This window comes from Corylus avellana, chromosome 3 (assembly GCF_965113065.1).
Source record: "Corylus avellana chromosome 3, dhCorAvel1.hap1.2, whole genome shotgun sequence".
In the NCBI taxonomy this organism is placed as follows: domain Eukaryota; kingdom Viridiplantae; phylum Streptophyta; class Magnoliopsida; order Fagales; family Betulaceae; genus Corylus; species Corylus avellana.
Window position 1 is genome coordinate 11,973,482 of NC_142492.1, and position 12,551 is coordinate 11,986,032.

At 34.4% G+C, this 12,551-nt stretch overlaps 2 protein-coding genes across 2 annotated transcripts; both read right to left on the reverse strand.

The window, feature by feature from the left end:
* Positions 1-4,142: 4,142 nt before the first annotated feature.
* LOC148586793 (F-box/kelch-repeat protein At3g17530-like) lies at positions 4,143-5,234 on the reverse strand. Its single transcript, XM_088514336.1, has one exon. The coding sequence runs from the start codon at positions 5,229-5,231 to the stop codon at positions 4,143-4,145; it is 1,089 nt and encodes a 362-aa protein (XP_088370462.1). The 5' UTR covers positions 5,232-5,234.
* A 5,050-nt stretch (positions 5,235-10,284) lies between these two features.
* Positions 10,285-11,499, reverse strand: LOC148586794 (F-box/kelch-repeat protein At3g23880-like). The gene is made up of 2 exons (XM_088515010.1): positions 11,417-11,499; positions 10,285-11,311 (listed from the first exon to the last, which is right to left on the reverse strand). Exons 1-2 carry the CDS (start codon positions 11,494-11,496, stop codon positions 10,405-10,407), a joined length of 987 nt encoding a protein of 328 aa, XP_088371136.1. The 5' UTR covers positions 11,497-11,499; the 3' UTR covers positions 10,285-10,404.
* Between the last annotated feature and the right edge of the window lie 1,052 nt (positions 11,500-12,551).

Below are 12,551 nucleotides of genomic sequence, written 5' to 3' on the forward strand. Positions count from 1 at the left end.
GTGTTTAATTATGATTAGATTTGTTAAAAAAACTCAAAACAAAAGTGCGAAAAAAATAGTCTAAAAAACAAAGTCATGACTTTTTACTTATTCAATATAGCACGTCTATTTAAGTTTGACAAGGTTTGCACTTTTGCCAACTCTTTTTCCCGTTAAATCCATGTAATTCGGATTGAATCCTCGCGTTGTGTGACTTTATAACTTACAAATTAATCCATAACGTTTATAGTTAAAAGAATATTAAAAAACTCATTAACGTTGAATATTAATTAAACAAAGTCTTAAACTAAATCTCTATAAATATTATATCACCACGCACTACACGTACTAATTAATTAGAAGGTCAAACGATATTGAAATGAATGATAGATTAAAATTCATATAATATTTTATAAATTCTTTACTAATAAGCCAACCTTTAGCAATTATATTTTCAAACAAAAACCTAGTTAGCATGAGAAACATCATTTTGCATGCATGTGCATATCCAACGTACAATAAGTAATTAATTATTAGATATTCCTAAAAAGAAAAAAAATTTCAGCTCAATTAGATGCTCACAAATACTCAATCCAGTGCATTATTGAAATATATGACAGAATAAAACATCAAATTTATAAAACAACACAATATTATGCAATAAAACAATATTCTGCAATATTAAAACAAAATTATATATAAAATAAATCAATATTTATAGTTATAAAATAAAACAATATATATATATACATATATATATATATATATATATATATATATATATATATACCTGCAGGAGAGATGGTGGAGATTGGCCGGAGAATCGCCGGAGACGGCAACGGCGAAGTGGACGTGGCCGCCGGAGAGAGCTAGCCCAGAAAGAGTCAAACGTTGCTGCTGCGAAGAAAATGAAAATGAAGAAAATGAGAAAATGAAGGAGGAGCTAGAAGAAAATGAGGAAGAGTGAGGGAGGAGATAGAAGAAAATGAAGAAGAACCATACCTGCAGGGATGGCGCGCGGGAGAAGAGAAGTGTGCGTGCCTGCGTGCGTGCGATAATGGAATAGCAGGGGAAAGAGAGAAAATATCAGGGAAAATCAAAAAAACAAAAGAAAAAAAAATGATGATTAAAAAGTAAGAAGCTGCGTGCGATGGGACGGCCAGCAGGCGCTGGCCTTCCCAACGCACGTTCCTGACGTGCCACATAGGCACGTCAGGAATTACTGACGCGCCACATGTGGCACGTCAGTAATTCCTGACGTGCCTAAGTGGCCCGTCAGGAATATATTTATATATGTATATATATAAATATGTTTATATATATGTTATAGTATTAATTATATATATTAATACTAATATAACTAATATTTGTCTGTTTTGTATGTATATATATACATGTACGTTTATGTGTTTATAATTAATATAGCATTAATTATATTAATACTAATATAATTTATGTTTTCCTCTTTTGTATTTCATTTGAGTTCTCATGTATTTGGTTTTATTTTATGTACGTGAATAGTGCAGTTACTCTTACAAATTAACAACAATTTCATTTTAACGTGCATGGCTCAAACCTAAATAATATATAGCGTGCATGATTTATATATATATATATATATATATATATGTGTGTGTGTGTGTGTGTGTGTTTGTCAAAACTTTAATATCATCTATCACCAATATTGTTACTTTAATTATTTTAATTAATGAAATACCAAATTTGGTATCTCATAATTAAATGAATGAGATCGAGAAAAATGCATGTTATATATATATATCCTTTAGTCTAATTTGAACCATGCATGCACGTTAAATAGCCATGTTATATATTTATCCTTTTGCATGGTTTTGCTATATATATATATATATATACGGTATCTCGAGTAAAACATGGCTAACAGTTGGGAATTTTCTTATTTTTTTTTTTTAATTTTGAATGTTCAAATGGCATGGGTTACGGTACGTGTTATAAAAGAGAAGTATATATATATATTAAAGTACTGGCCGGTGTTTGTTTTCTAAAAATTAATTTTATTGAATGTTAATTGGAATTCAATCATATTGTACAATATTAAATTAATCTGATAATGTTGGGATCAATCCTATAGATATATATATATATATTATATTTACTGACGTGTCAAATTGACACGTCAGCAATTATTGACGTGTCAAATTGACACGTCAAGATTTATTGACGTGTCAAATTGACACGTCAATAAATTTATTGACGTGTCAATTTGACACGTCAATAAATCTTGACGTGTCAATTTGACACGTCAATAATTGCTGACGTGTCAAATTTGACACGTCAACAATTGCTGACGTGTCAATTTGACACGTCAACAATTGCTGACGTGTCAATTTGACACGTCAACAATTGCTGACGTGTCAATTTGACACGTCAACAATTGCTGACGTGTCAATTTGACACGTCAATATTTATTGACGTGTCAGTATTTGACACGTCAGTAAATAATCAGCCAATTATTTATTAATTTTAAAATGATGTCACATTTAAATTTGGTTCAAATTTACTGACGTGCCAAAGTGACACGTCAGTAAATACTGACGTGTTGTTTTCAACACGTCAGTAAATATTGACGTGTACCTTTTAACACGTCAGTAAATAATTTGCTGACGTGCTACTTTTAACACGTCAGCATTTACTGACGTGCCAAAAAAATGTTACTGTTTGACACGTGAAGAAATGACATTTTTTTTGTAGTGCAGGAAAGCACCAAAACCCGGCGTCAATGGAGATGAAGAAGGGAAGCAGGTGAACGGTGTTCTTGGTGAAGGTAGCCAGGAAAATCATGGTGGCGATTATGACAAGCTGGTGCCCCAATATCCTCCAAGTGGGTATGGCTTGGAAGCCATGCATGGATCTTTGTGAAAGCTTGTTTGGTTATTGGCCCTGCTTGGCTCGAGAGAAAAGGAGATGCAGTAATTTCATGGTCAAGAAGAATGTGCAGACTGCAGATGAAGGAGGCAGAAGCTCTGCAATAATCATCGATTGATATTTCATTACACTAATTTTTTATTTTTTATTTTTCTCTCAATATTATTTGAGGCAAAATTATAGCTATCCCAATTTACTCATCCCTACAAATCAACGAATTATAGCTTTTTCTTGTTACCTTCCTCTCCAATTTATGTGTGCTTTTATATATATAATGTCATGTCATTTAAAGAGCTCTATAGAGTACAAAGAGACCAAACCATTAAAACCACTGAGACGACATGCACCAAGAGGCAAGAGCACAAGGTAACTTTTCTCATAGGAGGCTAGAAGCTTGTGAATAAATTTATTATTATTATTATTATTATTATTATTATTATAAGCAGTTTATATACATCTTTAATTAAGAAATGAAATATTTAAATTGTATGAAATATATTATTGTAGTTACCTAATGCAATGGAGATCAAATAACAAAGATTTTATTGGGCTTTAACAAGGATATATTCAAAACTATCAACAAAAAAATAAAAAAAAAATCATGCAATGATTTCAAAATATGAAAACTTGTCAAGGACTATTAAATATATTAATACTAGACATGACAAAATAAAATAAAGAAAATATTTCTTGTGCTGCAAACATCATATTGATGATTCTTCGTTTAATTGGATCAGTTTGTTTCTCCCAAATGTTTTTAGATTTTTTTTTCTTTTTAATTATGATGTAGTTATATATATATATATATATATATATATATATATATATATATATATATATATATATATTGTGCTTTGAGTTATTTATTAATATTTTTACCTTTTCAAATATATATATATAAACTGTTCTAAAAAATATTGCCAAACGAGCCAATAACTCAATAAGTATGTATGTACTTCATTAATTAATTGGCTAATGCTAGTAGGCAGTAGCATATCTCAAACGTATCAATTAAAGAAGTGGAGTCAATTAATTATTAACTTTTCAAAATTAGTTTAATTCTATATAAGATAAGAATATATTTAAAGTGATCAAATTCTATTTGAATTCAAATATTTACAGATGAGGATTATTGAAATATATTATACCGTATTACAATAACAATATTTATAGAGAAACTAAGGTTTGATAAATAAGATAAGATGATGAGATTGAACATAAAAGACCAAATTTGGGCTCTGTTACATATCTTTATATCCTCACAGAGGAACGAGGCTCTCCATGTAAGTAAAAATGCAGGTAGAAATATGCGAGCATGTGCGATCCACCCCAGCATCAGGTGAAAGTTTGTTTACTGCTTTGATATTATGATCATACACCAACAACTCATAGTTATGATCATTCTGCCATACGAGCACGCCATCTCCCCAACACCCCAGCAGCATCCCAAAACTTGGACAGGGTGAATTAATCCTCGTCACTTTGATCCAACGCTCGTCAACCCCATCATCATCTTTCATCATCGCCCAAATGTCAACGCAATCGCTCACCACCAATTGAGTGCGGATTAAAGCCAGGGATTCATTCCATACCCCGAGCTTCTTGTAAGAACCTTCCGCGTCTGGCGGCGTGTGCATCTGCTGAAACACCTCCTTGCCCATGTCAAAATATATGACACATTCCCTATAAGTATAACGAAAAGTATTGTACGAATGACCAATCCAATAGGGCACTCCTTTCAAGATTACCGAAGAGTTAAGATTATTGATAAAACAGGGCACAATGGCATCGAATACTCTCCAACAACCTGTACTCGTTGAGTACACCTCAACTTGGGTTGAGGCAGGACGATCTAGAGGTTCACCGCGCGAATACAAAATTCTCACCACCTTGTAATCATTAAGATGGTAACCAAATCCTACGCTGTTGAGGTTGGCCCGAGACTTGGGGTTGATGCCAAGTGGAGGTAGAATCTTGTCTTCTCCAGTAGCAGGATTCCATAACGTAATATTCCTCCCGCCATTATATAAACAGACTAAACCATCGCAAGAACCCACCACCATTCCTTTTCCTGGACTTCCTATCTTTTCTGGAGTTTCTATCTTGACCGCCACATGGAGTGCTTTGACCGATATCAAGCTCAGCGAATGGCTTGTACATCGTTTACGGTAAACAAGTAGGTGACCGCCGTGATTGGCAGAGCGGTTGAGGCGGGTGGTCGTAAAATCACGACTTTTTAGTAAGGTGGACCAAGATTTGCATACCAACCTTAAACGAACGAGGTGCTTGACCGGTAGCCTCAAGAGAATGTCTCTGAGCAAATCTTCGGGCAAGTAACTGGTCCGCATCACCATGACTCAACTACTAGCTGTGAATCGGCGTTGCTGCTTGGTCGAATTTATCTTATCATTGCGATCCTAATGATAAGATAGATATTCAAAGTGTAGATAAAGGATAAGCTCTAATGTAGTGTTTAAGTTGTATTCTACTTATCTCCTTTTTGTATTGTGTAGTTATCTTAGGATTAGTTTGTTATACTCTGTAAACATTATAAATATCAATACAAGCCATATGAAATGGTAACGGTGAATAATCAATTCATTCAGAAATATAGTGTTCTAATAGGGTTCAAATATAAATATCGTTGCTCCTCCAACAAGGGTTGCTAGACAAAGTCGCTGGTTTAGAGGAGAATAGGGTTTAAGAAATTAAGATTCGATCTCAATTTATTTATCTTCTAATTGTGTGTGCTTGTGTTAAAGGCCTACCGGACTGAGCATGCATGGCCCATTACCATATGGTCCACAGGTCCCAGATAAATCCCAATATATATATAGTCGAAAAAATAATAATTTAAAATTAACATATATACATATAGAAATTCACATTTAGATGGACAATTTAGTTGGGATTAATTATTCTGGTTAAGTATGGGTATTTCAATACTTGCACTTTTTTTTTTTTTTTTTTCTCAATTTTATTATAGCCAAAAAGTAGGGGTGGCAAAATGGGTTTATAGGTCGGTTTGTGTCGCGTCGTATCGAATCATAGGTATACGACTATATGAGCCAATCATAATCCATTCAATTTAATTAAATGGATCAAATATCTCATCCTTGCAGACATAACCCTTTTAAATAAACAGATAAAACGACACGACCCGTACGTATAACTAATTTAATAAATAGATAGCATGTTAGGTTAACCTGAACACAACCAATTTCATCTTATTTCGATTGTTCAATATAAATAGATTTTAAATGTAATTTAAATTTATACAGATTATTCGGGTTAAGCATGTTGACCCAAGATTCACGTGTTTATTAATCTTGTTTAATCAGATCGGCTTGATTTGACCCGAATCTTATCACATTTTAAACCTTAATCTGGAAATTTTGTTTCAGATTTGCTAGTTGTATAAAAAATTGTCAATCCTTTAAAAAAAAAAAAAGTTATTGCTTGACCCCAATATAAAAATCAGCTTTTTGTTGTCCCCGTCTCGCCCAATTTATGTTGTTAAAGAACTAATGCTACACTAAAAAATATAAATAAGTTTTTAAGGATAAGTTATCAAACTAAAGGAGCCCAATGAGAGCATAGACCAAGCCATTAAATTAGGAAGCCTGCCTCTAATATTTTTGCTTTATAAAAAAAAGAGGTATATATCTTATAAATTCCTGAGTCAACTAGCCGAAACAGAAAACTTCATGAACTTTTTTTTTCTTCGAATTTTTACTCTATGGGTCAATTGAAAAGGCAAATTAACTCCTACCGTTACATTTTTCTCCAAATATTTAACTCCCGTCAGTCCCAACTAAACGCACCGTTTTGCCACGTCAGCATATTAATTTTTTTTATTAATTTAATTTATAAATTAAATAAAAAAATGAAGGGGTGGCTTGAATTTTTTTATTTTTTTTTAGATTTAATTTTTAAATTAAATTAATAAAACAGTGTGGTCATGGAACATCAGGTTTGATGAAACAATCAAACAATATGGTTTTGACCAAAACATTGATGAACCATGTGTGTACAAAAAGTGTAGTAACAATATAGTGACATTCTTGGTGCTATATGTGGATGACATTCTACTGATCATTGGCAATGACGTGGGAATGTTATCAGCAGTAAGAATCTGGTTGTTAAATCCGTTTGATATGAAGGACTTGGGAGAAGCAAGCTATATCCTAGGGATCAAGCTTATGCGAGATCGCCGAAATAGGCTGATAGGCTTATCCCAATTTGCATACATTGACAAGGTACTAGCAAAGTTCTGCATGACTCACTCCAAGAAAGGGATTTTACCCTTTAGACATGGAGTACCTCTTACAAAAGAGGAGTGCCCTAAGACACCTCAAGAAGAGGAGGAAATGAGGAGGGTTCCTTATGCCTCGACAGTAGGAAGTCTCATGTATGCTATGCTATGCACTAGACCTGACATATGTTTTGCAGTAGACATGGTCATCAGATATTAATCAATTCCTGGTTTTATGCACTTGGTAGCTATCAAGCATATACTCAAGTATCTTCAGAGAACGGGGGATTATAAGCTTGTCTACCAATGTGAGGATTTGATGGCGATTGGTTACACAGATTCTAACTTCCAGTCAGATCATGATTCCCGAAAGTCTACCTCAATGTATGATTTTACTCTTGGAGGAGGAGTCGTTAGTTGAAGAAGTGTTAAACAATCTTGCATTGCTGACTCCACTATGGAAGCCAAATACGTTACAACATGTGAAGCTACAAAAGAGGCTATCTGGCTCAAGAAGTTCCTAGCGGATCTTGGTGTCATGAAGATAGAGCAATCTCCCATTACATTGTTTTGCGACAATGGTGAAGCAGTTGCACAAACTAAAGAACCAAGGAATCATAGGAGAGGGAAATACATCGAGCACAAGTATCATCTCATAAGAAAGATAGTATCTCGAGGAGATACAATTGTAGCTAAGATTCCATCGGCAAAGAATTTGGAAGACCCGTTCACTAAAACCTTGCCACAGAAGATTTTTGAATCTCACACAAAAGTTATGAGAATCAAATATATGCCTCACTGAAATTAAGGGCGAGTGGGAGTTTGTTGGGATTATGCCCATAACCCCAATGAATTTTAAATCCATGAAGACATTCATGTTTAGATATGAATACATTGTTTATTCATTATATCATCCATGAGCTATAACATATATTATATTTTACATGAGTATTACATAAATGTTCATCTTATATGTAAAATGGTCTTGGGATAACACTGAATAAGGATAAGAGTGTGAGTAACATTGTTAGTCTATAGATCCTTGTGTCCTTAAAGGTTTAATAGTTTGCCGTCAGTAAATGAAAATGGGCATTGTATTTTATTAAGACTGTTACACATCGAATCTTAATGATCTACCTTGATCAAGCAAAAAGAGGTCTTCGGGATTGATATAGAATAGGAGAGAGTTGCTTGGGATGACTTATACAACAGCAACAAGGGGACTTGGAGGCAGCACCATGAGAGCAAGCGTTGTAAAATAAAAATATGAAATCGTTTCTTATAGATGTCCCACAAGAGGGGTGCCCGACAGATGAAGCCATAGATAGGGCTATCAAAGAAGTCATTTATATGGTAAAACTGAAACATGTTCTTTATCTAGCGTCTAGCAATGGCCGTCTGAGTGATCTGGCTACCACTAGATCACCACAAATAGCCTCAATATTTTCACACAATTTTTTTTAAAAAAAATTATTTTATAAAAATATTTCCTATATATATTTTTTTTTCAAAACTCCGCTTCGAAATTTTACCAAACAACTTTTTTGTTGTGGACCCCTGGTAGAACTCATTTTTCAAATGTGACCTTGCCAAATCAATTTTCACTTTTTTATACTTTTCAAAACTTTATCAAACGGACTCTGAAGTTTTTAGTTGATATAGCATAATCTTAGCCATTCTTTTAAAAATGAACGACCGTTAAATTTTTTTTTTTAAATTTATATATGGGGAAAGTCCATATACTTTCCTCAAATTACTACATAATTGACAATGCCTCCAAACTTTCAAGACAATGCCCCTTCAAACGATCAAAACATTGTCAATATTTTCCCAATGACAAAACTACCATTAGTAAAATTTAAAAAAAAAAGTCATTCTTTTTATAATTTTTTTTTAAATAAAAAATTCCGTTGTAAAAAAATAAAAATTTACGTTTAAAAAAATAAAATTTTCGTATTTTAATTTTCGTTTAAAAAATTAAAATTAAAAAAAATATCATTTTTTAAATTTAATTAAAATTTTTGTTTTTTTAAAACAAATTATTATTATTATTATTATTTTAATTTATAGGGGTGTTTTTTGTCTTATTGAGAAATATATCAGTGCATTTATCTTTTTGTTAGCCTTGAGATGCGCATTGACAATGTTTTGATAGTTTAGGGGGACATTGTCACAATTGAAAGTTTGGGGGACATTGTCAATTTGGTGATAGTTTGAGGGGGGTATGTGAGCATTACCCAAAAAAAATTACATGCACAGGATGCCATAGATGAGATGTTGCATGTCCCAAGGGGTAGTTCAATCAGATGAGGATTACGCCTTATGAAACAGAGATTATTAGTTCGAATTTTCCTCCACTCTTAAGAGAGATATTGCATTGGATCTCACCTCAAAAAATAATATTGTTGTTCCTGTAAAAGCATACGCCAAATCACCAAGGACGGTAGTTCAATGGTCTTAAGGGGATTCCCATGAGGTTGGGCACGAACTAGGGCCTGGGTTCGACTCCTACAATGAAAATCCCTTAGTCTATTAGTGTTCACCACCTTGAGCCTCATTGATGCCCTGGTGGGGCGGGTGTTAAGGTATGTCTCGGACGATCTTTAGGGAGCGCCTGTGGTTTCCACCATCTAGGCTCCTCCTGAGCGGTGCTCCGGGGGTTGGTGCTACTATGTGCCCGGTAGGATAGCTATAATTGGCCACCCCCTCTAACATTTTTTGCTTAAAAAAAAAAAAAAATGCCAAAAGCAAACTCTGCTTCCAAAAAGCTTGAAAAGCTGCAGTAAAGTCTCATCATCAGGATCTACGTTTAATTTTATCGGTTTGCTTTTGGATTTTGATGGGCGCTCCTTCGACGAATATATTCTCTGGCTTACCACCAGCAGAAAACAAAACAACTCAATCACATGGTTTGTATGCATATATATCTCAACCAATTACACAAGTTGAGTCCATCCACGCACTTGAAAGTTTATTTGGTCCTTGGCACAATTGAACTCTCATGCCTCTTGCAACCAACAAAATCGACGATTCAAAGAGCAGCTCCGGTGACTCAATACAATGGCAACACAAAAATTCTTTATCAGCAAAAAGATGTACTGGCAAATCAAGATGCCATCAATTGAATAGAAAAAGGTTGCCATCAATTCTTTATTTCATTGATTGTTATTGGTAGACGAATACAAGAGAGAATACGCAAAGGCAGAGACCAACAACCTACGCAACAATTACAGAATTTGATCAGATTGAACATCAAACAAATTTAATTACAGTGCGTTCACAGGAACAAGGCTCTCCATGTAGGTAGAAACGTAGGTAGAAATCAACTTGGGATGACTTGAAAGTTTCTTTACTTGTTTGGTACTTGTGTCATACAATAACTCCTCGTTACCATTCTGCCAAACCACCACCCCATCTTTCCAACACCCCAGTGGGATCCCAACACTTGAAAAGGGTCCAATCCTCTGCACTTTGCTCCAACATTCGTCATCCTTCATCACCCAAAAGTCAATGAAAGTGCTGACATGTTCAGGCCAAGGATAGTAGATTACAGCCAGGGATTCCCTCAATACCCCGAGCTTCTTGCTGTACTTGTTGTAAGAACCTTCACAATATGGCACATGCACCTGCCGAAACACCTCCTTCCCCATGTCAAAACATACCACAAACTCTTCACGAATCGGATCCTCTGGTCCGAACCTTGTTTGCTGCCAAAACGACCCAAAACCAAGCCAATACGGCACTCCTTTCACGATTACCGAACACTTACATTGCTCGATTACAGAGGGAACAATGGCATCGATCAATCTCCAAGAACCTGCACTCGTCGAATACACCTCAACCTGGGCAGGAAGTAGACGGTTATCCTGGGCTTTACAATACACAATCCTCACCAATTTATAATCATTAAGATTGTAACCAAATCCTATGGAGACCCAACTCAACGTGTTGGGGAACGTGGGGTGGATGCGAGGTGTAGGCAGAATTTTGTGTTCTCTAATAGCAGGATTCCATAAGAGAATCAACAAGGATTTATATAAACAGATTAACCCATCACAAGAACCCGCCATTATTAATCTAACTTTTCCCTTTAAAGGAGTTTCTAACTTGACCGCCGCCACATCGATTGCCTCGCTCGATAGCAACGACATGGTGTGGTTTTCAGCTCCATGGCTGTTAACAAGAAGATGATTACAGCCATGATTGGCTGAGCAGCTGAGATGGGTGGTCGTAAAATCACGACTTTTCAGTAATACAGACCAGGATTTGCACACTAACCTAAATCGAACAAGCGGCTTGACCGGAAGCCTGAGGAGAATGTCTCTGAGCACATCTTCCGGCAAGTAACTGGTCGGCATAAGCTCTGGATCGGCTTTGCAACAGCTTACTGCTACTACTGCTCGGTCGGGTTCAAGTATATATGTTGCTTCTCCAACAGGGTCTGGTAGACAAAGTCGGTGGTTTAAGAGGAGATTAGGGTTTAAGACACTCGATTAACAATTATATTTGTCTTCTGATTGTGTGTGCGTGTGTTCAACGCCTATAGTTTAGTCGGTTTCTTTAATCTTTTGGGCCCTCTCTGTTTCTCTTTTTCTTTAATGGTGGATTGGATGGGATGATTCAAGTGGAAAAGGCTATGGGTCAAGAGCCCCTTTTCTGAGCATGTGGTGTTGCACTATATTTGAATTACCTTAAAATTAAAATTAGGAATTTGATGTGAATTGTATTTTCTTTGTGAAAATTAGATTAGTTAACTTTAGTAATTTGATAAGATTGAATTACTCTAAATTAATGGATTTGATTAAGATTATATTTCATGTGTAAGCTTTATAAATAAATAGACTTTTGTATTGTAAATTCATTAAGTGAATAAGAGCCTGTTTAAAATTGTGTTTAAAAAATAGAGCTTTTAAGTCGAAAAGAACTTTTAGGAAAAAGTTTTATTTTAAAATTCTTGCAAAAAGTACTTTTTGGCTATTTTTAAACTTTTTGGACCCTTAGTGCGCTTTTAATTTTTTTAGCAAACAAATATTTTTTTTTCTTCAAACGGACTTTTTGAATATTAAAAGCAGATCCTCTAAACACAATCCCAAAAAAGCCCTAAGTGCAACAATGTAGTCTTTAGGACTTTATTTTGTGGATTTAAATTATAGACCGAACCATGTAAAATCGTTTGTCTTTATTTTTATTTTTATTTTTATTTCATTATTATTTTCTTCACGAGACAAATCTCAAAATATAGTCGAAAGAAAAGAAATTAAAATTATTTTTTTATTAAACAAAATCACATTTAGAAAGACAATTTAGTTGGGATTAATTATTCTGGTTAAGTATGCATATTTCATTGCACTAACCCTTTTTTTTTTCTCTCTCAATATTATTTGAGGCAAAATTATAGTTATCCCAATTTACT